Raw genomic sequence first — 23,281 nt, forward strand, 5'->3', positions numbered from 1 at the left:
CTGCTATTTTGGTCTAACTTTTATCCCCTTCCTTCCTTTTTTTCTTTTTTCTTTCTTTCTTTCTTTCTTTCTTTCTTTCTTTCTTTCTTTCTTTCTAAGATTTATTTATTATGTATACAGTGTTCTGTCTGCATGTATGCCTGATGGCCAGAAGAGGGCACCCAGATCTCATTACAGATGGTTGTGAGCCATCATGTGATTGCTGGGAATTGAACTCAGGACCCCTGGAAGAGCAGTCAGTGCTCTTAACCTCTGAGGCATCTCTCCTGCCCTCTTTAATAAGGGTCTCAGTATTTGGTCTATGTTTGTCTTCCTCTGCTGCTGTTGCTACCACCCACAGTTCTGCTCAGGTTTTAGGGGGGTTAAGGGAGATATGGGTTGGGATAGTCCCATTGTTGTGTTGCCAACAGCCCAATGATGCGTTCAGGCCCTTGTGATCCTGTCACTGCTATGTCCACCTAGAGAACCAATAGACAGCCTCATTGGGGTATCCACACCTGGGCTGAGACAGGTGATTGACAGCTTCTGTGGTGACTGGCTGAATGAGATCATTAGCAGGAAGAGGTCAAGGCTGTAGTGATAGGGAAATGGAGGCTAGTCCTTGAGATTAATTGAGCCACAGTGATGGGTAGGGGCTGGCCAATGTAGCTAATGACATGTCTGAGCTAGGAGTCCTGGAAGATAATGAAAAGGGGTCTGCAAATTCAGTAAGGAACAGGTGACAAAATACCTTATGACAAGCCAGAGACATCTGTGATGAGAGAAACAGTAGCCTCCAAAAAGGGCTGTGTGGTTAGGGGATAGCACAAAGGGAAGTTACATCTCCTGAGCTCACTAGGATAGGTTGAAGGAAGGCCTACTTGAAAAGGCCTAAAGGGCAAAGCTAACTTGGCCCCCACTGAGGCAGAAACATTGCAGGCTGTGCTAGTTACTTCACCACTGTAACTGGTATCACAAGGAAGGAGGAAATGTTTGTTTTTAGGTCATAGTTTTAGAGGTTTCAACCCCTGGATTCTCTATTGTTTCTGGGCCCTGTTTAGGCAGATCATGAGAGAAAAGCAGAGCAAAAACAGTTACTTCAAAGCAGCCAGGAAGCAGAGAGGGATAGCTTGGGGGGCAGATGAGGGGGAGTGCTGGACAAGGTACATATTTCCAAATCACAACCCCAGTATTGTTTCCTCCAACTAGGCCACACCTACCAATTTCTACCATTCTCACCTGCCCACTTTTTTGTTGTTGTTTTGAGACAGGATTTCTCTGTATAGCCTTAAGCTGTCCTGGAACTCACTTTGTAGAACAGGCTGGCTTCCAACTCAGAGATCCACCTGCCTCTGCCTTCTCTGAGAGCTGGGATTAAGGGTATGTGCCACCACTACCCAGCTACTACCACTTTCTAATAATGCCATAATAGGATTCCACCAAAAGATTAACAAGTCCCGGCACTCAATCAGTTTCCAAATGCTCCACTCCTGAACTTTGCTGGGAATCAGACCTTCAACATGTGAGCCTTTTGGAGGAATACTTTATATTCAAACAGTGACAAAAGCCAAAGTGATAAGGGAACCACGAGAGAGTCTGGATCGCAGGGCAATGGTGGCTCATGCCTTTAATCCCAGCACTTGGGAGGCAGAGGCAGTCGGATTTCTGTGAGTTCATGGCCAGCCTGGTCTACAGAGTTCCAGGACAGCCAGTGCTGTTACACAGAGAAACCCTGTCTCAAAAAGAGAGAGAGAGTCACCGGGCATCGGTGGCCCATGCCTTTAATCCCAGCACTCGGGAGGCAGAGACAGGTGGATCTCTGTGAGTTCAAGGCCAGCCTGGTCTCCAGAGCGAGTGCCAGGATAGGCTCCAAAACTACACAGAGAAACCGTCTCGAAAAACCAAAAAAAAAAAAAAGAAAGAAAGAAAAGAAAGAAAGAAAGAAAAAAGAGAGAGAGAGAGTCTGGATCACAGCACAACACAACCATAGTTATGTCCATGAAAAGTAAACAAAGCACAAGAATCTGAGTTCAAGCACTTGAACCCATAGAAAAAAGCCAGGCATGGTGGTGGCATGCACTTGTAATCCCAGCACTGGGGAAATAAGAGCCAGGAAGATACCCTGAGCTCACTGGCCAGTCCGCCTAGCCTCTTGGTGAGTTCTTGGCCAATGACAGACCCTGTCACCAAAAAAAAAAAAAAAAAGTGAATAATGTTTATGAAGTGAAACACCAGAGGAGGTTCTCTGGTCTCAGCATGCACATGCACAAATACCTGCACACATGCTTGCACACATGCTCTCACCTGCACATGCACAAACACCTGCACACATGATCTCACCTGCACATGCACAGACACCTGCACACATGATCTCACCTGCACATGCACAAACACCTGCACACATGATCTCACCTGCACATGCACAGACACCTGCACACATGATCTCACCTGCACATGCACAAACACCTGCACACATGATCTCACCTGCACATCCACAGACACCTGCACACAAGATCTCACCTGCACATGCACAAACACCTGCACACATGCTTGCACACATGCTCTCACCTGCACATGCACAAACACCTGCACACATGATCTCACCTGCACATGCACAAACACCTGCACACATGATCTCACCTGCACATGCACAAACACCTGCACACATGCTCTCACCTGCACATCCACAGACACCTGCACACAAGATCTCACCTGCACATGCACAAACACGTACACACATAATCTCACCTGCACATAATTAGGTTTACAAAGTGGAGTCAGAAATAGACTGATAACAGGTAGTTTATTAAGGAATAGTACTCACACAAGAGAGCCAGTGACCAGGTTTGCACCAGAGCAGGAGGGACCCACAAGATGCTTCCTAGTGAGCTCAGCCAGGCCAAAGAGAGGAAAGGGACCGTGTGCACGCCTCCCCACTACTTAAACCCTTGTTACTTCACTCTGGCCACGCCCAAGCAGGCATGGTCAGCAGTGCCTGTGACCAGCCCCAAGCAGGCGTGGACAGCGGTACCTCTTAATCAGGGTTTCTCCCTACAATTCCCCTTTTAGTCTAAAGAGGATTTAAACTTAACAGTGTAAATTATCTATAATTAATATTCATAAAGGTGAATTACAAGAAGATATAATCTACTTATATCACATCCTAACTTTATCTATTCCAACTAAACCTTAAAGTCATCTGAAAGAGATGGCCAAGCCTGAACATCTCCTTCCAAATCCAATCCTAAACATTAGGAAACTAGCCCTAACTAGGTGTACATTATCCTTAGTGTCACCAGTGGGGAAAGTTACTTCCTGCTGAAATGGGACAATAGCCTTGTGGGGTCCTGTAGGAAGAAAATGTTAGAGTAGTGGAAGTCTTGAGTGGATTATATCCAGTCCGTGTTTGGTGGGAGATGCTTGATTGAAGGTCTAGGTTGAAGTCCTTATCTTGATTGAAGTCCTTGTGTTGATTGAAGTCGGTACCCAAATCTCTGGCCAGAGTGTCAGTTCAAATGAATTAAATGGGATCCAGTGGACTCGATGAGGTGTGGCCCATTTTCTTTCCGGAGAGTTCAAGGATTGCTATTAGGAAGTTCTTCATTGGCTGTGGGGAACTTAGACATTAATACTAGTAGAGAAATTTTAACTTTTATATGTGTGCATACCGGGAAAGGCAACAATAAGGAAAGCAATAATTATGGGGGAATTTATACTTTCAGAGAAAGAGCTGAGAATAGATAAATGACAGTCCCCAATTTTTTTTCTTATTCTGTATTACATCAATTGGCTTCTTGATATAGTACAGAAACTCTAAATTTTATTTTAACAACATGCTTGGATTTAGAGAAGGAAAGCCAAATCCAACTCTAAATCCAGCATTGGTTTAATTGAATAGGGACTAGGAAATAAAGAAAAATAGATTTCACTGAGAGACAGCTGTACAGTTTATCATATGGCAAATTCCTTTTGTTTGATTATTCTTTTTGGATAGCTACCTTCTCTTCTTTAAGTATTCCCCCCATGCAGTGTCTTCTTGCTTTCTGGAGATAACTTTCCCTGTGAAGATAAAAACAAAACACTTCCCTTTCCTTTGTGAGGTTTCTATACAGTTCATGAGATATACCTTGGTGGATGACCTGTCATTTCTCCTCAGAGAGAGGTTTTTCTTTTCCGACTCAAATCTTGATCAACTTTGATGGTATTCAAAGCTTTTCTTCTCCTGAGAAACAAAGGCGAAACCCCTTCCCCAACGTAGCACACATCCTGGTTTCCATACCGAGGTCAATCATCTTTGAAGTATATCGGCTGATTCAGTTCATAAGTTTTTTCTGTAGTCCAGTGTCTTTCTGCAGCTGTTTGTCCTTTCTCATTAGCATAAGAAAGTTTAGTGTTAATAAAGCATTATGTAACCTATGTTTGGGGGTTTTTGTTCCCCCTGCCTGTTTATGAAGCATTTCTTTCAGTGTTTGATTAGACCTCTCTACCACTGCTTGTCCTGTGGGATTGTGTGGTATACCGGTTACCTGATTTATGTTATAATATTTGAAAAACTGTTCCAATTTGGTAGAGACATATGCTGGAGCATTGTCAGTTTTTATTTGTGCAGGTATACCCATAATAGGCATTACCTCTAACAGTGTTATAACAGAATCAGCCTTTTCAGAGCTAAGAGCAGTAGCCCATTGAAACCCTGAAAATGTGTCTATAGTATGATGCACATATTTTAAATTTCCAAATTCTGGAAAGTGAAAGACATCCATCTGCCAAACCTCATCTCTCCGAATGCCCTTAGGATTACAGCCTGCTGGCAATAGAGCTTGATTATAGAAGGAACAGGTAGGACAGTTTCTCACTCTATCCTTGGCTTGTTGCCAAGTGATGGAAAAATCCTGTTTTAAACCTTTGCTATTTACATGGGTTTTCTTATGAAATTCTGAGGCTTCTAGCACATCATTGCCTTGAGTTAGTGGGCCTGGAAGACCCTATGGAATTTGATGTGTGTTGTATATATTGGATTAATCCTGTTTATGATTCTTTCTTGTAACTGTATAAACAGTGAAGTTAATTCTGTATTGTCGGGAACGAATTCTGCAGTCTCGATATGTAAAATGACTCTCAATGCATATTGAGAATCAGTAACTATATTGAGAGGCTCTGTAAAATCCGTAAGTACCATAAGAATTGTGTATAATTCTGCGTTCTGTACAGAATTATACAGACTTTGAACTACTTTACTCATCTCTCCTGATTTATAACCTGCCTCACCTGATTTGTTCACATCAGTGTAGAAGGTAAGGACTCCAGAAATAGGTGTTTTTCTTACAATACGTGGAAGGATCCAGACTGTCTTTTTTATTAATTTAATTCTATCAGTTTTGGGATAATTGTTGCTAATTGTCCCCAAAAGTCAGTAAAAGCTATCTACCAGTATTCATTGTCATTCCATAAGGAGGAAATTTCCTCGTTAAAGGTACTATAATTTCTGCTGTTTTTTTTCCAGTCAGTTGACTAAGTCTTAATTTGCCTTTTAGAATCAAATCAGAAATCTGAATCAAGTCAGTATCTGAATGGCATGTAAAATTGCTTTCTAAATATCCAATCCTAGACTCCAGCTTTTGGCCTGTAGCAGTAGATTCATCAGACAGGGAGCGAATTGTCTGTGCCAGTTCACTAATCCAGTCCTGGTTCTTAGCTAGCTTTCCATTTAAGGCATCAGACATGGAACAAATTTTGGGTTCTATTTGGCTGTGAGTTTGTTCTACCTGGGTTAGTAACGTAGCATGGCCAGACTTAGTATCCTCAACTTCTTTACGTAAATGTTTCATGTCTTGCATTTCAGAGATCAAATTTTCCTGGCTGGCTTTTATATCTTGCATCCAATTTTGTAAGCTGCCCATAATCTATACAGGTTCTTTTTCCTTTTCCCTGTGTCTTAGTCCTCTGGTTAGAGAAATCACATGAACTATGAAGCTGACCGCTAACATAGAATATAGGTACGTTACCGGTTAAGTCATAAGCCTCCTCTAACATTGAATTCACGTAAGAAGCAAGAATATTCCCAATTGTCTGCATTGCCAGATGTTCTGCCATAATGTGAGTTTACCTGTTGCAGCTTCCCTTCCAGACACAGTAACTGTGTATGACACGCAGGTGGCCCGTTGTGGTGGCACAGTGTTCAACTGTGGATGGTTTCTCGAGACTATTGGAAAAATATTTGAATGACTTTCGGGCTGAGTTAGAATGTATGGAAGGGATGGGCTGTTGTAAAACGGAAGGACTGTGGAAACCCCTAGGGCCTTAGCTGATTCTGGCACCAAGCGGTATCTGGCTCTACACAGTTGCATGCTGGGCCGTGGCGGTGGCCACCTTGGCTAAAATGGAAGGGGAGGAGCCTCAGGTCAGAAAAACCCGAGGAAGGCACTGGCCTGGGAGACTGACCTGGGATAAACCCCACCGGAGGTCATGACCCACCCGTGGGTTCAAATTCAATCCCACTTCTGACACTAAATGAAGTTACAAAGTGGAGTCAGAAATAGACTGATAACAGGTAGTTTATTAAGGAATAGTACTCACACAAGAGAGCCAGTGACCAGGTTTGCACCAGAGCAGGAGGGACCCACAAGATGCTTCCTAGGGATCTCAGCCAGGCAAAAGAGAGGAAAGGGACCTGCACACATGATCTCACCTGCACATGCACAGACACCTGCACACATGATCTCACCTGCACATGCACAGACACCTGCACACCTGCTCTCACCTGCACATGCACAGACACCTGCTCTCTCCTGCACATGCACAGACACCTGCTCTCTCCTGCACATGCACAGACACCTGCACACCTGCTCTCACCTGCACATGCACAGACACCTGCACACATCTCATCTGCACATGCACAGAAACCTGCACACATGATCTCACCTGCACATACACAGACACCTGCACACATGATCTCACCTGCACATGCACAGACACCTGCTCTCACCTGCACATGCACAGACACCTGCACACATGATCTCTCCTGCACATACACAGACACCTGCACACATGATCTCATCTGCACATGCATAGAAACCTGCACACATGATCTCACCTGCACATACACAGAAACCTGCACCATAATCTCACCTGCACATGCTCAAACACCTGCACACATGATCACTTACACATGAACAAATATCAAAGTAGTAAATATTTTCATTAAATACAACATCAGTCTAGTGCTTTATAAAAAGTAACTGATACGAGTGAACTTTTGCAGAATGAACATACTTAAGACTCCAACAAATGATTTGTACATAAAAACTTACTAAGGATCCCAAATATATCAATTTAGCTAGCTACTCATGGTACATGCCTTTAATCCCAGCATTGGAAAGGCAGAAGCAGGTGTATATAAGTTTAAGGCCAGTCTGGTCTACATATCAAGTTCCAGGCCAACCAGGGCTACACAGTGAGACCCTGCTTATAAACAAATAGCTGAGGAATGTAATTCAGTGGTAGAACTGTAAAAAGAAAAAAAAATTTAGTTGTGCCTTGGTGGCGAATGCCTTTAATCCCAGCCCTCAGGAATCAGAGGCAGGCAAATCTCTGTGAGTTCAAGGCCAGCCTGATTTTTTTTTTTTTATTTATTATGTATACAATGTTCAGCCTGCATGTATGCCTGCAGGCCAGAAGAGGGCACCAGATCTCATTACAGATGGTTGTGAGCCACCATGAGGTTGCTGGGGATTGAACTCAGGTTCTCTGGAAGAGCAGTCAGTGCTCTTAACCTCTGGGCCATCTCTCCAGTCCCAAGGCCAGAATAATTTACAGAGCAAGTTCATGGACAGCTAGGGCTTTTACACAGAAGAAGAAAGAAGAAGCAGGAAGAAGAGGAAGAGGAAGAAGAGAAGAAGAAGAAGGAGGAGGAGGAGGAGGAGGAGGAGGAGGAGGAGGAGGAGGAGGAAGAGAAGAAGAAGAAGAAGAAGAAGAAGAAGAAGAAGAAGAAGAAGAAGAAGGAAAGAAGCTGAGAGCCTGTCTCACGCAAACTAATCAACACCCCCACAAAAAAATAAAATAAAAGTACAGCAGCACGAAAAGAGCAGAGTTTCTCATAAAGACAATAGGTCACGTCACAGCTGGAGGGATAGTTCAGTTGGTAAAGTTCTTACTGCACCATCCTGGGGTCCTGAGCACAATCCCTAAAAACTAACATGAAATATCTGGTTATGATGATTCAAGCTGTAATTTCATCTCAGAGAAGGGGAAACAGGAAGGTTCCTCGAGTTCCCTGGCCAGCCAGCCTAACCTACTCAGTGAATTCCAGGCCACTGAGAGACCCTGTCTCAAAACACAAGGAGATGGCTCCTGAGACCTAACACACACACACACACACACACACACACACACACACACCAACAAACAAACAAACAAAACAGGCCAATGAGATGGCTCAGCAGTTTCTGTCATTTGCTTCTGAGCCTGGCAACCTCAGTTTGATTCCCAGCAGACACATGGTGGAAGAAGAGAACCAACTGCTGTTGTCCACTGACGCCCACATGCACACACAGAAACATGTGGTTTAATTTTTTTTAAAAAAAGAAAAAGTCAGTCATGGAAGGAACACTTCCTTAATCCCAGCACATAGGAGCAAAGGCAGGGGATCTTTGTTTGAGGCTAGCCTGGTCCAGAAAGGGAGCTCCAGGCCAGTCAGGGTTAGAGAGTGAGACCCTTTTTCAAAAAAAAAAAAAATGAGAATTAAAAAATTCTTTTTTTACCCAGGCAGTGGTGGTCCACACCTTTGATAATCTGAACACTCAGGGGGCAGAGGCAGGCGGCAGATCTCTGAGTTCAAGCCCAGCCTGGTCTACAGAGTGAGTTCCAGGACAGTCATAACTATGTAAAGAGATCCTGTCTTTAAAAAAAGAAAAAAAAATTCTTTAAGCTTCCAAATTAGACTGATGTCCAGTGCTTTCCAGGTACACTCAGCCTTACCGGCCCAGAGGTCCTGCTGAGGCACCTGGCTTGGTGCACTGAGTATCTAGCATGATCTCAGCCTCTCTAGCATGAAGATGGCTATTGTTGACTCTGTTCTCTTTGAATAAAGCAGTAGTTCTCAGCCTTCCTAATGCTATGACCCTTTAATACAAGTTCCTCAAGTTACATTGACCCCCAACCATAAGCTAATTCATTGCTACTTCATAACTATAATTTTGCTATTTTTTTTTTTTTTTTTTTTTTTTTTGGTTTTTCAAGACAGGGTTTCTCTGTGGCTTTGGAGGCTGTCCTGGAACTAGCTCTTGTAGACCAGGCTGGTCTTGAACTCACAGAGATCTGCCTGCCTCTGCCTCCCGAGTGCTGGGATTAAAGGCGTGCACCACCAATGCCCAGCTAATTTTGCTATTGTTATGAATCATAACGTGATGTGTTTTCTGGTGGTCTTAGGGACCCCTGTGAAAGGGTCACTTGATCCCTCCCCCATAGGTTGCAACCCACAGGTTGAGAACCACTGCTCTAGGGAACCCAGATGAATACAACCTGTGTACAAAACTGTCATAATGAAACCCACCATCATGATGGATAATTAATATATGCTGGTAAAAATGGAGTGCCCATCACAGATGAATGGAAGATATTACTAGTGATATTGCTTAATGGTGGAATACTTGATGCATGAGAGGCCTTGAGTCAGTTCCCAGTATTTCTAATGAATGAATGAATGAATGAATAAGTAAAAAATTAAAGGTTGCCATCAACCACCAAGAGTTAGAAGTGAGACAAGGTGTTGACTCTCCCTTGGAGCGCACAAACTCTGATCTCCAGAGTTATGACAAAAGATGTGACTACCGATATAAGCCCTCGGTACTTTGTTGTCCCAGAAAACCAATACTGTTCCACTGAGATTCTGGGCAGGCTGGTTATGGAGATGGAAATGAAGCCCCCACTTCTCAATTGCTTGACAAGTACCCCCTGAGCTGCTTACCCTGTCCCTAGTTCTTTTAGCCTTGAGTTATGTTGTAGGAGAGACCAGATGAAGAGAAAATACTTCCATTTTCAAGCAAAATCGGAAGAAAATATTTCCTAACTAGAAATCACCAGGCTGAAAAGTTATTTTTTGTTTGTTTGTTTATAGTCACCAGCATGCAAAACTTTATTTTTATTTTTTGGCATTTTCAGAGAGGGTTTTTGTTTTTGTTTGTTTTTTTTTTTGTTTTGTTTTTGTTTTTCAAGACAGGGTTTCTTTGTGACTTTGGAGGCTGTCCTGGAACTAGCTCTTGTAGTCCAGGCTGGTCTCAAACTCACAGAGATCCACCTGCCTCTGACTCCTGAGTGCTGGGATCAAAGGCGTGCGCCACCAACGCCCAGCTCAGGGAGGGTTTTATGAAGCCCAAGATGGTCTCAAACTCACTGTGTAGCTAAGGATGAACTTGAACTTGATCCTCCTTGATATATTATAGGCATTCACCACTGGTTTTATGCAATGCTTGAGACTGAACTTTAGGCTTTAAGTGAGGCAAACATTGTACCAACTATGAAACATCCGAAGTCCTGCAAAGGGGTCTCATGTTAAGGAACAGCCTCTGGGCAAAGATAACATCTGGAGCAGCACCTGTGAAATGGTTTTGGTGTCAAGGTTAAGTCTAGAGTGTAGGTGGTAGGAGTTTGCTTTCTATGAGTTCAAAGACTGGAGGCAACCATCACTCGGTGTTTTGTTTTTTGAGACAGGGTCCCTCTACAGTCCAGGCTGGTCTTAGACTTGCAGCAGTATCCTGTCAACCTTCTAAGTGCTGACATTACAGGCCTGAGCTACCATGGCCAACTCTTCCAACAGTCTTATGTCGCCCCAAATACCTTGTCCAGAGGCTACCTTGAAGAAATTCCTGGGTGTGAACCTTCCTTGCCTAATAGACTGCCTTGTTATCTAAACAATTCTGTGGTTTGGATACTCTGTGGATGCTGAAGAAACTATATCGAACTAAAGCCTTGCTCTCTTCCTCAACTTGGATTCCAAGTATCAAAATGAAAACCACTCATTTTCCTGGCTAAGTGCCCCCTGAACAGCTGAGGCCTGCTTTTCTTTTTTCTTTTTTGTAAAGATTTTATTTATTTATTATGAATACAGTCTATACAGTCTTCTGCCTGCATGGCAGCAGAGGGCACCAGATCTTATTCAAGGTGGTTGTAAGCCACCATGTGGTTGCTGGGAATTGAACTCAGAACCTTTGGAAGAACAGTCAGTACTCTTAACCGCTGAGCCATCTCTCCAGCCCTGAGGTCTGCTTTTCTAGATTATAAAGCCACACATCCACAACACAACACAAGTCGGCAGCCCCTCGCTATACATTCCTGTCTGGCTCTTCTGCCATTCCATGGAAGGCTGTTTCATACCTCTTTTTCGGGGGATTAAAGGTGTGCATCACCTCCATCCAATGACAGTTTCTTTAAAAATTTAAAAATAAATGATGAAGGCTGTCTAAGCGGCAGTAATTGTGGGTGTATTCCTACAACAAAAAGAAATGGCAAGCCAGGCCATGGTGGCACATGCCTTTAATTCCAGCACTTGTAAAGCAGAGTCAAGTGGATCTCTGAGTTTCAAGGCCAGCCTGGTCTACAGAGTGAGTTCCAGGACAGCTGAACTACTCAGAGAAACTGTCTCAAAAAGAAGAAGAAGAAGAAAAAAAAAAAAACAGGAAAAGAAATGGCAAAAACTGAAAATGCTTGCTGTAAGACAGTTTATGAAATTAAACACATCAACTGTTATAATGCCTTATCCAGGAATTATTTAAATAACCTCCCAAATGATATGCTGTGCAGGCTGTTAAGTATAGTCCATTGTGACCATATGCTGACCAGTTACTTTCTAGGAAAAGCATAGAAGCAGAGGATAGGAAAAGGCCCTGCTCCCAATCACACTTGTAGCCCTAATCATCTTCCTTTTCTACCCATCCAAGAACATGGTTCCTACAAATATTCCATCACCTTCTTCATAATAAATCTTTTGGAACAATATCTGTACACCAGTATTCTTTTAAAAATGTTTTATTTGGGCCGGGCATTGGTGGCGCACGCCTTTAATCCCAGCACTCGGGAGGTAGAGGCAGGCGGATCTCTGTGAGTTCGAGGCCAGCCTGGTCTCCAAAGCGACTGCCAGGATAGACTCCAAAAAAGCTACACAGAGAAACCCTGTCTCGAAAAACAAAAAAAAAAAAAAAAAAAAGTTTTATTTGGAGCTGGGTAGTGGTGGCACACACCTTTAATCCCAGTACTTGGGAGGCAGGGTCTCTGTGAATTTGAGGCCAGCTTGGTCTACAAAGCAGTTCCAGGATAACCAGAGCTACACAGTGAAACCATGTCTTGAAACCCCCCAAAACAGTGTTATTTGTATGTGGGGGTTGTTCACATGTGAGTACAGATGTCCACAGAGACAAGAGGATGCTAGGTCCACTGGAGCTAGAGTTGGAGACAATTGTGAGCCACCATGTAGGTTCTGGAGACTAATGCTGAGACCTCTATAAGAGCAGTATGTTCTTTTAATCACCAAGTCTCATCTCCAATCCCCCAATATGTCTTAATGTATTCAAGTGAGTCCTACATGTTGTAGGCTTCCATCTCTTTCTCTACCTTGAGTTTCACTATTTCCGTCTGGCTCCTCACTTGCACAGAGCTAATGAGCTCCTTCTCCGAAGTCCTCATCTTACATAACATAGGTTCCCTCCCCTCTTGTAGTGGTTCCTGTCTCTGAAGGCTCTTCCTCTGCCCCTGTGTCAGGTACCAGGTTGACATCCCTGTACATCTTCTTGTCTACGATTTTTACAGAGTTGCCAGACACATCTTATCCAGTACCTTGGCTTTGTGAACACATCTGGAAATGGTGGGGGTCAATTTTGTCAACTTGACTGAACTTAAAAGCACTATGGAGGGCTAGAGAGATGGCTCAGAAGTTAAGAGTACCAACTGCTCTTCTAGGGGTCCTGAGTTCAATTCCCAGCAACCACATGGTGGCTCACAACCATCCGTTATGAGATCTGGTGCCCTCTTCTGGTGTGCAGATATACATGGAAGCAGAATGTTGTATACATAATAAATAAATAAAATATTTTTAAAAAGCACTATGGAAAAACACTGCTAGATATGTCCATCAGACCCACCTTAGATGTGGGTACCAGCAGCTGGGGGAAGGGAGGACGGCATAGGCCTTTAATCCCAGCACTCGGGGGGGCAGAGGCAGAGGCAGAAGGATCTCTGTGAGTTTGAGACCAGCCTGGTCTTCAGAGAGAGTTCCAGGACAGTCTCTAAACCTACAGAGAAACCCTGTCTCGAAAAACCAAACACCAAAACCAAACCAAACCAAACCAAACAAAACAAAAACAAAAAAACCCAAAAATGTAGGTAGCAGCATCTTGTGAGCTAGAATATTAGATTGTATATAAAAGAGGAAGTGAGCACCAGTATTGTCTCTCTGCTTCCCGACTGTGGATACAAATGAGACAAGTTCCTGTGTGCTCTAACTTGCTATGCCTTCCCCACCATAACAAGACTTATCCCATCACCCACAAGCCAATGTGAACATTTCCTCCCCTGTGCTGTTTCCTGGGTATTGATAGACAAGCAACTGATAGACATGCAGACCTGTGCATGCAGCTTCTTCCTTCTCCCCATGCCTCTGTTTTAAAAAAAAAAAAAAAAACTCCCAGCTCAGTGGGACACCATTTGCCTAGCACCTGTGAGTCCCTGGGGTTCAATCCTCAGATCGGTAAAATAATTAACAAATACTAAGTAATTCTGCCAAGCAAGTTCAAGTCTAACTCCCCTTAGAACTGTTATGCCCATCCTGGCCAGCAGTCCCAGTGCCCAGGCCAGAAATGCTGAATGTCACAAGCAGTGGCTTTGCATCCCAGGCTCTACCTACCCAGTAAATCATTCAAGCTGTGACCTCAGCTGACTTTGCAATAAGTAGTGCTCCTACTTATCCTTCTCTTGCTCACAGGGCCTCTCATTGAACTTCCCAGGCACTTTCCATTGGCATGACTAACAATTTGAATTTTTCAAGGATTATTTCTGTCCATCATCCGTTCCTCCCCATCTGTCCTTCTCTTTTTCCTTTTTTGCCCCCCCCCCCAACTGATTGATGGAATCCATGCCTTGCACATGCCATGAAAGCATTTCACTGTGAGCGACATCCTATACTGCAGATCTCTTATTAACTTTTTCCCAAGACAAGATCTCATTATGTAACTCAAACTACCTCATACTATTAATCCTCTGGCCTCCACCTCCTGGGTACTATGCCTAACCGCTTAGTAACTTTTATTGTTATTGTTGAGACAGAGTCTCATGTAGCCCAAGGCTGGCTTGCGACTTCACTGTGTATCAGAGGATGACCATGAATTCTGACCTCTGAAGCTGGGATTATAGGTGTGTGCCACCAAGTCCTGCTCCTTAACATTTTAATGAGGACTCCATATTTCCTTCCTCCCTCCCTCCCTCCCTCCCCCACACCTCCTCCCTCTCTTTTTGAGACAGGGTTTCTCTGTGTAACTCTGGCTGTCCTGGAACTCACTCTGTAGACCAGGCTGAACTCAGAGATTCACCTGCCTCTGCCTCCCGAGTGCTGGGATTAAAGGAGACTACCAGACAAGGACCACTCTTTCATCTTGTGGCTCCACAAATTATGTACCTAGTCCTGGTATCAGGGACACATTCCAACATGTTGACCACAGAACCAGGTGGACAGTGGTCCTCTGTTCCCATGGCAGCCCCAGGCACCAGGAAACTCTGGTACTAGTGTGGGAGCTAGTGTCCTGCCAGACAAGGGAGCTCACCAGGGACACAAAACATGCCAGCTGGGCCTGGCAGCTTGGCCAAGGACTTAGAAGCCAAGTGTGCAGAAACAACATTGGGGTATATAGTCCTGGATATACCAGAAGGTCCAGGGCATATCACTGCTGACTGGACTTGGGCCAGGTGACTAAGCCAGACAGACCAATTGTATTCTGACTTCATTGGTTAGCCCTAATTCAGCATTGCTGGCTAAGAGGGACAGGAATTCCTAAGCCTGGTGATGAGTTCAGACATTCAAAGGCCTGGTTACATGACACTCTCTTCGCTTCTTCCAACCCAAACTGTGGAATTTGCTCCGGTAGCTGGAAAAGATAGGATCCTCAGACACTGGAAGGTTGTGCTGGGGGAAGACCCTTAAAGGAAGCTCCCCCGTTAAACAAACAAACAAAAAACCACCTGGCTGGAGGCTGAATCAGTTTTAGTAAGAAAAAGGCTAGTAGTTGGGGCTGGCTGGCAGTCCCTCCAAGATGGGGATATGGGACAGTAGAGGGAAAAGGAGGCTAGGGTTCAGGCCCAAGGGTTAAACATCCAGGTCGGTGACACTTGACTTAGTGTAGATTTGTGTTTTTCGCTGCACAATACCAGGGCTAAAGGTGGCCCCCAGTGGCCAGTGGCGGATTACATGACGATATGAAGAGGCCAGGTAGTCAAAGTAGTTGATGTTGAGTTTCCGGGCAATGTGCCGGCCCAGAAATTCCATTTGCTATGAATAAGTGAGTGGCAGCAGCTCTCCATTCTCCAGATAGGAGACTCCCCCACCAGCATGCTCTTTAGGTATCCCTTCCCCTTACCAGGGAGTATCCCTACCCCTGCCCCAAATCCACAGTGCTCCTGCCACCCTTAGCAGAGTGGAGGCCTCAATAGAGAAACTGTGCTGTAATTACCCTAGGAGTAAAAAACAGCCCAATTCAAGAACTCTAAGCAGAAGTTAGTATCTTTTTTTTTGGGGGGGGGAGTAGACCCACCTCATATCGCTCTGACAGCTGCACCAGCACAAGTGGCTCTAGCTTGTGGCCACAAAGGACCAGTTGGAAGAAGCACCTGCCATAGGCTGCCAATAGATGAGGAACTTAGCCAGCAACCTACAGAGACTAGGGGTAGGATGGTAGGGGTGGGGCCTCCAGGGTGGGAGTGTCCAGACTATTGGTCCCTCCCAGCTCTGAATTCACATCCCTCCCCCACTCCCTCTCCCCTCTTCCCTCTCCTATCCCAGACATCACCATCAGAGCTGAGTGCCAGGCGCACGTAGACCAGATGCATTGGCCCCTGACATACAGTTCGGCCACGGATAGAAAAATGGTACATGCCACGAGTGTGGTTCAGCACTAGGCGGCGCCGGGGAATTGAGGAAACCATGAGCCACAGGCCTACAGCCATGCCATAGGCAGGAAAGCACCAGGTCTCCTGCTTCTCCACCTGGAGGCACCAAGGATTAATAGGGAGGTGAGTTCTGGCAGGAGGTTCCTGTGTGGCCCTCATGCAGAGAGAGCTGTGGGGTGCGGGGCAGGAGCTCTCACCTGTCTGAGGATACCACAGCAGATCAAGAGAAGGCAGACGATAAAAAGCAGCGTCCCCTTCCAGAGCGTGTCCAGGTAGTACTCGAGCACAAAGACTGAAGACAGCACGACCAGGCACATGAGGAAAGCCAGAAGCTGCCCCCAGGCATTGGACAGTGCCAGGGATTTGGGGGAAAGGGCCCACCCCGTGGAGGTTCTCCATGCTACTACAGTGTCTGCACCCACAAGTGCACCTGCCTACCCTAACCCATCCAGGCTTCAGCCAGCCTCTCCACTTTTGGGAACCTGGCCATGCCCAGTCTGCTGTGCCCACCATCCGGCTGCTGCTGCTTGAAGGGGTAGAAGCTGTTGTTCTTGAGACGCTTGGCTAAGTGGCGCTCAGTAGAGAAGAGTCCTAGGGCCCAGAGCTGGAAACGCTTGGCAACAGTAGACGCGGGGAAGCCACTGGTCTGCTCCTTGGGGACCTAGTTAGGTTGAAGTAGTCAGCATACAGCTTGCCCACTGCCACCACCCACTGCCTACATCCAGGGCTCCCACCCGAGACAATTCCAGGGTTGCAGTTTAGGAAGGAGCAGGAGCCAGACAACAGCAAGGCAGAGAAGTAGACAGCAGTCCAGGCTGGGCGCCTGGGTTCTAGAAGTTTAAGGATGAAGGATTCTAGAAGGGGCTTTTCTGTTGACCACCCCTTTGTAGAGAACATGCCCTCTCTGACCAGTTTCCACTACTTGGAAGTCAGCCTGGCTTCCTCATGGCTGGACAGCCTAAGCTGATGTTGCTAACATTGTCAACTCACAGGTTCTTGTGGCTGATAAAGGCCTCTGCACTTTTTTTTCCTCACCATTTTACACCTCACTGCCTACCCTATCCTCAGAAAACTGTGTCCCAAGGGTGGGATTCACACAGTCTAAGAGTCGAACTCTGCAGTGAGCAGACACAGCAAACCCTTGGGCTAGGAAACCTAAGGGCCATTCCTACACACATAGGCCTGGGCTGCTATAGTCTGCTCCATTAGGTATGATCTGTTTTTCATGAAACAACTTACTCTAAGGGCCATATGTGTTGGTCCATGCTTCTAAGCCTATCACTCAGGAGGCTGAGATGGGTGGATTGCTGTTGAGTTTAAGGTCAGCCTGGGCTACACTAAGTTCCAGGCCAGGCTAGATTAGCGTGAGCAGAATTTCAAATAAAACAACAAAGGACCATTCAGAATGCCTAAAAATACTTTATTATAACAAAAGCTCAAACATTTCCAAGTGAAAAGGGCCAGGGCAAAACTGGTAGGTTTCTAGTTAAGTGGAGGAGAGTGGGCTCGTAAGTAGCTGCTCTAGACACCACTGGACTTCCTCCAGGCCCCGGTAGGCACGCTTCAGTCCCCTGGGGAGGCACCGGCAGGACTCCAGATTGAGATACAGCAGCCCTGGGCAACTGCTAATCACAGAACTGTGGAACAGGCAGGCCAAGAGAAAGAGAGCTGTTGGTTAGGGAGCCTTGTCTGCCCTCACTTGACACCACCCCTACCACCTAGAGCCACCCAGGCCTAAGCCTAGTTCTCTTTAGGTCCCCAAGTAGGAGTGTCTGACCAATGCCTACACTCCTCCTAGCCCTGGGAAATGTGAAACCAGGAAGGATACCTCTGGTTCCTCAAGTCAGATATGTCAGCAAGAGATTCAAAGAATTAGAGAAAGAGGCACTGACCTGACAGTGCTTGGTGTAACTCGGGTACCCCTTAAGTTGAGGGAACACAAGGCTGGGTGTAAGCCCCCAGAGGTGCCAGAGAAAACAGCTAGGGCCTGTTCCAAGTCTTTCTCGCTGAAGCCTTGGCCACTGAAGTCCAGCTCCCTCAGGGTATGATACCACTTCTGGGTCAACAGGGGGCTCCCTTTCTTAGCCAGAGTTAATCCCTCAGATATGCCATACAGGCCCAGGTACAGTTGCTCCAGCTCTGAGATGAGAGAACTCAGTGTGACTAGTAGGCAGCCAACGATCCCACATCCCACCTGCCACACACGGTCAGCTGACCTTGACATGGCAAATCACACAGGCCACTGGGTGTGATCCGAGCACAGCCACGAAGATCCAGCAGGCGCAGTTTGGGGGAGCAATGGAGCAAGCGTCCCAGAACCTCATTGCTCACAAAGTTGCAGGAGGAGCCAGCCAGGCAGAGCTCCTCAAGGTTGGGAAAGCCTGGTCCCTGGGGCACCCCTCGTCCACAAGGCTTGGGAAGCCAAATCAGATTCAGGAGCCGTAGCACCTGGGAGTCGGGAGGAGGGACAGGTTGCAGATAGGTAGATGAATGGCAATGGGAGAAGGTAGGGCATAGATACCTGTAGCCGAGGGCAGCCTTTCTGCAGAGCCTCCACGGGCAGTTGCAGGGGTGTGCTGTTGCAGTTCATGCCAGTGCTGACCTCTAGGACTTGGAGCTGGGGGCAGCAGCTGCCCTGTAATGGTGGGGAAACACATGAGGTCAAAGGCCTGGCCGTTCCCATGCAGCTCTGTTCCTGTCCATCTCCAACCTACCAGCAGCGCACCCAAGATGGCTGTTGTCTGGGAACTGTAGGTCAGCCACAGCTTCCGCATTCGGGACCCTGCCTCCTCCAAGAAGTTCACCACAGCTGTGGACTCTACCTAGGGATCCAGCACAGGAGTGCATGTCACCTCACAAGGGCCCAGGCTTTTTTCAGGGCTCCTTGGGGCAGGACTCACCATGGAATGGTGTAGGTCCAGGCTGTGGAGCTCGGAGCAGGCTTTTGCTAACATGACCAGAGTGTCAGCAGTCACATTGTGGCAGTCTGAAAGCTTGAGGAAGGTGAGCCGAGGACAGAACTTGCTAACCAGCTGTGGCAAGAGAAAGGCCATCTGGGGTTGGGGAAGGCAGGTAAAGACCTACAGAGACACTGAAGGTCCCAACAAGCCCATCCTATGGCCCAGCTATGACTCCATTCTGTCCATGACAGGCCTACTTGGGTGCCTTTTCCTCTGGCAACTTCCTACCGAAGGTGTCAGCAAGACAGAACTGGGTAGGCAGGCGGACATCTCTGTGGAGGAACACCAGGGCACTCCCGATAGTGGCCAACTCAAAATGTTACAGCTAGTGTTCAGGGCAGGCTCAAGCTCTCACCTCCAACACAGGGTGTACTTGAGATTTCCAGTGGATGAGGGTCAACCTCTGGAGTTGTGAGAACCTGGGCGACAGCAAGGCCCAGTTGCGCTAGAGTCCTCATGCTGCCCCTCTGGCCAGCATCCTCCCTACCCAACACTAATGCACGGAGGCACAAGCAGAGCAAGGGACTAAGATGACAAAGGACCCTCACCGATTGGGTATGAGCCACTCCAGAGAAGCAAGGAGCTTCTTCTCTGCCTTAAGATTGCCCTTGGAAGCTCGGCCAACCAGCATGGGTGACAGGGTCACAGTGTGCCAGAGCGCAGGATGGGAGGTGGCTTCATGCCAACGGCGGCAAACGCGTGCAGCCCTAGGAGAGGAAACAGTTTGCTGAAAGTGTATGGCTTTTCCTAAGTGATGCCTACAACAAAGTGTCTTGGGAGCAAGCAGCATATCTGCCCTTGCAACTTGCAGCAAAAGGGTCTGAGAGCCGGGCTTTGGGGGCTCCAAGTGGAGATAGTTACAGGAGCACTCGTGTATTCCCACCGAGATGCTTTGCCTTCTGCCTTGCAGTTCCACCCGCTCAGTGGGCCAGTCCATACCCCGGCAGGCGCTGTTAGTGTACCTGCTAAGAAACGGCATGGGCCCGTGAGCCGCAACCAACAATCCGAAAATATACACCAGGACTTCTAAGGGAATACGGTCTCCCCAGCCGTAGTCCGGGCCCTGATCGGCCGACGGCTCAGGTCGGGGCTTGGCCTTGGGTTTGGCGGCCGCCGTGGGGCCGCGAGCCAGGGGTCTCGGAGCGCGGCGAGGGGCGCGCCTGTGCGCACGAGCGCGGGTAGGTTCCAGGTCTGGCAGCACGAGCAGCATGCTGTCCGCTTGCAGCAGGTGGTACCCAGAGCCGCGAGGTGCCAGACTGTCCCACCACCAGTCCTCGGCCGAGCGGGCCCGCGAGTCGGCCCGCTTGGAGCCCCGACCTCGACGCCGAACTTGCCCAGAGGATACAGGAGCCATAGCTCCGGTACCTCTGCTAAAGCGGAAGGTGGGTGGGTGGGCTGGGAGGAAGGGGCGTGGCACCGACCTCAGGCCTTCCACTACACATAGCTTCCGGGGGTGGGACTTCCGCCCCGAGTCTAGCGGGTTTGCTGGCGTCTTCATCCAGTCCCGGAGCTGGCTGGGGTTTGGTTGTTCTTGGTGTTGGGCGGGCAGCTCCGGCCCCACGCCCCATATGCGTAGCCCTCGGCGGTGAAGCCCAGGGTAAAGCCAGCCACGCCCCTCGTCGACCTCGCCGGCTGCCTTGGAGTTCGCTGTGGTCCTGATTGGTTTAGCAGTGCCGAGACTTCCTTCTCCTCAAGCAGCAGGGACTGCTCCCTCTCTGATCCTCCTTCCCGGAGTCACTCTTTAGACCAGCTTCTTGCTCCCCCGCTTGCCCCTTTTGCTCTGTGGGGTCCCGGTGCAGGTTCCTTGGTATGTGCAGCTCCTGATCTGTCTGCCGCCTCCTTCCAGGTGTCTTGAGTCTTGCAATCTGTTTACCTCAGACCCCGGTTTCTGTCCACTCTCCTTTTTTGTCTCCCTCCAGCTGGAAGAGATTTGGCTCCTAGAGTAGCTAGAAAAGCTTCGATCCTACGTGGGGAAGAGTGGACTATTAACCTGCGCCTTGTCCGGGAGGGTCCCCTTTGACCTAATGGCAGCACCTCCGCTGGGCCGACTGGTGCTGACCCATCTGCTGGTGGCCCTCTTCGGCATGGGCTCCTGGGCTGCCGTCAACGGGATCTGGGTAGAACTGCCTGTAGTGGTGAAAGAGCTCCCGGAGGGTGAGTGAAGAGAGGTGGGTGGAGGTGGGCTGCAGGCGCTCTGTTCCTTAGCCTGGTGCTCTTACACGGCCTCATCCCTCCACTGCAGGTTGGAGCCTCCCTTCGTACCTCTCTGTGCTTGTGGCGCTGGGGAACTTGGGTCTGCTGCTGGTGACCCTGTGGAGGCGTTTAGCCCACGGCAAGGGCGAGCGGATCCCTATCCAAGTGGTGCAAGGGCTAAGCATAGTGGGCACAGCCCTGCTGGCCCCTCTGTGGGACCGTGAGGCTTCAGTGGCAGGGCAGTCCCACTCTGTGGCCTTCCTAACGCTGGCGTTTGTTTTGGCACTGGCCTGCTGTGCTTCTAATGTCACTTTCCTGCCCTTCCTGAGCCACCTGCCACCTCCCTTTTTACGGTCCTTCTTCCTGGGCCAGGGCCTGAGTGCCCTGTTGCCCTGTGTGCTAGCCCTGGTGCAGGGGGTGGGCCGCCTTGAGTGCCTGCCTGTGCCTGCCAATAGTACCACTGGGCCTCCGATCAAGGTGTCTCCCATCAAGTTCCCTGAGCGCTTTTCTGTCAGAACTTTCTTCTGGGTGTTGACTGCCCTTCTGGGCACTTCCGCTGCTGCCTTCCAAGGTCTCCTGTTACTACTGCCATCCCCACCATCGGTACCCATAGTGGGTCCAGTGCATCGGGTAGGAACACCAGGAACAGAGGAGGAAGAGGAAGAGGAAGAAGCCTCACCGTTGCAGGAGCTACCAGGCCAAGTGGCAGGCACTATTCCCAGCCCAGACCCTAAGGCCCACCAGCTGTTCTCTTTCCGAAGTGCCTGTCTACTGGGGCTGCTGGCTATCACCAATGCTCTGACCAACGGTGTGCTGCCTGCTGTACAGAGCTTTTCCTGCCTGCCCTATGGGCGCCTGGCCTACCACTTGGCTGTCGTACTGGGTAGCTCCGCCAACCCCCTTGCCTGCTTTCTGGCCATGGCAGTGCTGTGCAGGTGCACATGGGTCCCTAGCCCCTATGGGGAGGAACTTGAGGTAGGCCAGGGTCTGGGACAGCCAGTCCTGAATCTCAGCCCATCCTTGGCAGGTCTCTGGCAGGGCTGTATGGTCTGTCAATACTGGGCATGTGCTTTGGAGCCTACCTGATGACACTGGCAGTCTTAAGTCCCTGTCCTCCTCTGGTGGGCACCTCTGCAGGTGTGGTCCTTGTGGTAAGTATAGTGGGGACATGAAGTAGGCATAGGGCTTGTCTCGGAGCAGGGGAATTTCATGTTCAGCTTGCTGCTGCTGCTGCAAAACTCCCCTCTCTACCCCACTTTCAGGTGCTTTCATGGGTCCTGTGTGCAGGCGTGTTCTCATACATCAAGGTGGCGATCAGTTCCATGCTGCACAGTGGAGGCCGGCCAGCATTGCTTGCAGCTGGTGTGGCTATCCAGGTGGGCTCTCTGCTGGGTGCCATTGCTATGTTCCCTCCCACCAGCATCTATCAAGTATTTAAAAGTGGAGAGGACTGTGTGGCCCAGTGTAGCTCTTGAACCTGGGATGTGCGGGACTTACTTCACCTCACTTGTCTCCACCTGGAGATTGCCACAATGCCTGAGTCCTGTGGCCTAAGGTGGCCTCCCAACTCAGATACACTCGTGGATATTACACACTCCATCAGAGACCTGGCTTTGAGAAAAGACCAGGCTGAGGACCAAAGAGCAGGCTTGGAACCAGGGATAGGTTGGGGCTGTGGCCTTTGTGGGATTTGCACAATAAAGCATCTTTATTCAGTGAGTTGTTAATCCCATGAGCACAGCTCCCTTGTGCCAGGAGTCACCGCTTCCCAAATCCTGGTGCAGCTTCTGGACAGACATTCACCCACTTGCCTAGTTATGCTTCCAGGTCCTTAGGAGACCCCAGGACACCATTGTCTTTTTGGAACTACCCTGGGAGATGAAGGTCAAATAGCAGGACCACTGCTCCACAGCACTCTTGAGTGTGAGGGTCTGGCATGGTTGGAAAGTCATCAGTAAGGGGACCTGATGGTGGTGTTGTTGCCCCCTGGCTACATAAGACCCTCC

At 48.2% G+C, this 23,281-nt stretch overlaps 3 protein-coding genes across 4 annotated transcripts; 1 reads left to right on the forward strand and 2 right to left on the reverse strand.

Annotated features, from left to right (window-relative positions):
• Positions 1 to 15,203: 15,203 nt before the first annotated feature.
• On the reverse strand, positions 15,204 to 17,373 carry Tmem249 (transmembrane protein 249). Its single transcript, XM_027403768.1, has 6 exons — positions 17,362 to 17,373; positions 16,633 to 16,783; positions 16,320 to 16,414; positions 16,023 to 16,218; positions 15,768 to 15,853; positions 15,204 to 15,505 (listed from the first exon to the last, which is right to left on the reverse strand). Exons 1-6 carry the CDS (start codon positions 17,371 to 17,373, stop codon positions 15,323 to 15,325), a joined length of 723 nt encoding a protein of 240 aa, XP_027259569.1. The 3' UTR covers positions 15,204 to 15,322.
• Positions 17,374 to 17,521: 148 nt separating this feature from the next.
• Positions 17,522 to 20,473, reverse strand: Fbxl6 (F-box and leucine rich repeat protein 6). The gene is made up of 9 exons (XM_027404228.2): positions 20,045 to 20,473; positions 19,631 to 19,789; positions 19,438 to 19,501; positions 19,023 to 19,154; positions 18,837 to 18,944; positions 18,644 to 18,757; positions 18,339 to 18,570; positions 18,015 to 18,261; positions 17,522 to 17,759 (listed from the first exon to the last, which is right to left on the reverse strand). Exons 1-9 carry the CDS (start codon positions 20,434 to 20,436, stop codon positions 17,609 to 17,611), a joined length of 1,599 nt encoding a protein of 532 aa, XP_027260029.1. The 5' UTR covers positions 20,437 to 20,473; the 3' UTR covers positions 17,522 to 17,608.
• A 75-nt stretch (positions 20,474 to 20,548) lies between these two features.
• Positions 20,549 to 23,002, forward strand: Slc52a2 (solute carrier family 52 member 2). Of its 2 annotated transcripts, none has more exons than XM_027404265.2 (5): positions 20,549 to 20,889; positions 21,002 to 21,236; positions 21,325 to 22,210; positions 22,303 to 22,426; positions 22,538 to 23,002. In XM_027404265.2, the coding sequence occupies exons 2-5, from the start codon at positions 21,107 to 21,109 to the stop codon at positions 22,748 to 22,750; spliced, it is 1,353 nt and encodes a 450-aa protein (XP_027260066.1). In that variant the 5' UTR covers positions 20,549 to 20,889; positions 21,002 to 21,106; the 3' UTR covers positions 22,751 to 23,002. The 2 variants fall into 2 exon arrangements, with proteins under 2 accessions (XP_027260066.1, XP_027260068.1); XM_027404267.2 differs by having other exon boundaries at positions 21,847 to 22,210.
• Positions 23,003 to 23,281: the final 279 nt, after the last annotated feature.

Source organism: Cricetulus griseus, chromosome 2, assembly GCF_003668045.3.
Source record: "Cricetulus griseus strain 17A/GY chromosome 2, alternate assembly CriGri-PICRH-1.0, whole genome shotgun sequence".
Lineage (NCBI taxonomy): Eukaryota > Metazoa > Chordata > Mammalia > Rodentia > Cricetidae > Cricetulus > Cricetulus griseus.

Coding starts and splice junctions, on each gene's coding strand:
- Tmem249 (XM_027403768.1), bottom strand. Junction 16,415..16,632: donor CAAGCAGCAGCAGCCGGATG/GTGGGCACAGCA, acceptor TGCTGTCTTCAG/TCTTTGTGCTCGAGTACTAC. Junction 16,219..16,319: donor GCTGTGGTATCCTCAGACAG/GTGAGAGCTCCT, acceptor TGGTGCCTCCAG/GTGGAGAAGCAGGAGACCTG.
- Fbxl6 (XM_027404228.2), bottom strand. CDS start 20,436: ATGGCTCCTGTATCCTCTGGGCAAGTTCGGCGTCGAGGTCGGGGCTCC. Junction 19,502..19,630: donor GAGTGGCTCATACCCAATCG/GTGAGGGTCCTT, acceptor GCTGTCGCCCAG/GTTCTCACAACTCCAGAGGT. Junction 18,758..18,836: donor CCATCTTGGGTGCGCTGCTG/GTAGGTTGGAGA, acceptor CCACCATTACAG/GGCAGCTGCTGCCCCCAGCT.
- Slc52a2 (XM_027404265.2), top strand. CDS start 21,107: ATGGCAGCACCTCCGCTGGGCCGACTGGTGCTGACCCATCTGCTGGTG. Junction 21,237..21,324: donor GGTGAAAGAGCTCCCGGAGG/GTGAGTGAAGAG, acceptor CCTCCACTGCAG/GTTGGAGCCTCCCTTCGTAC. Junction 22,211..22,302: donor GCCATGGCAGTGCTGTGCAG/GTGCACATGGGT, acceptor CATCCTTGGCAG/GTCTCTGGCAGGGCTGTATG.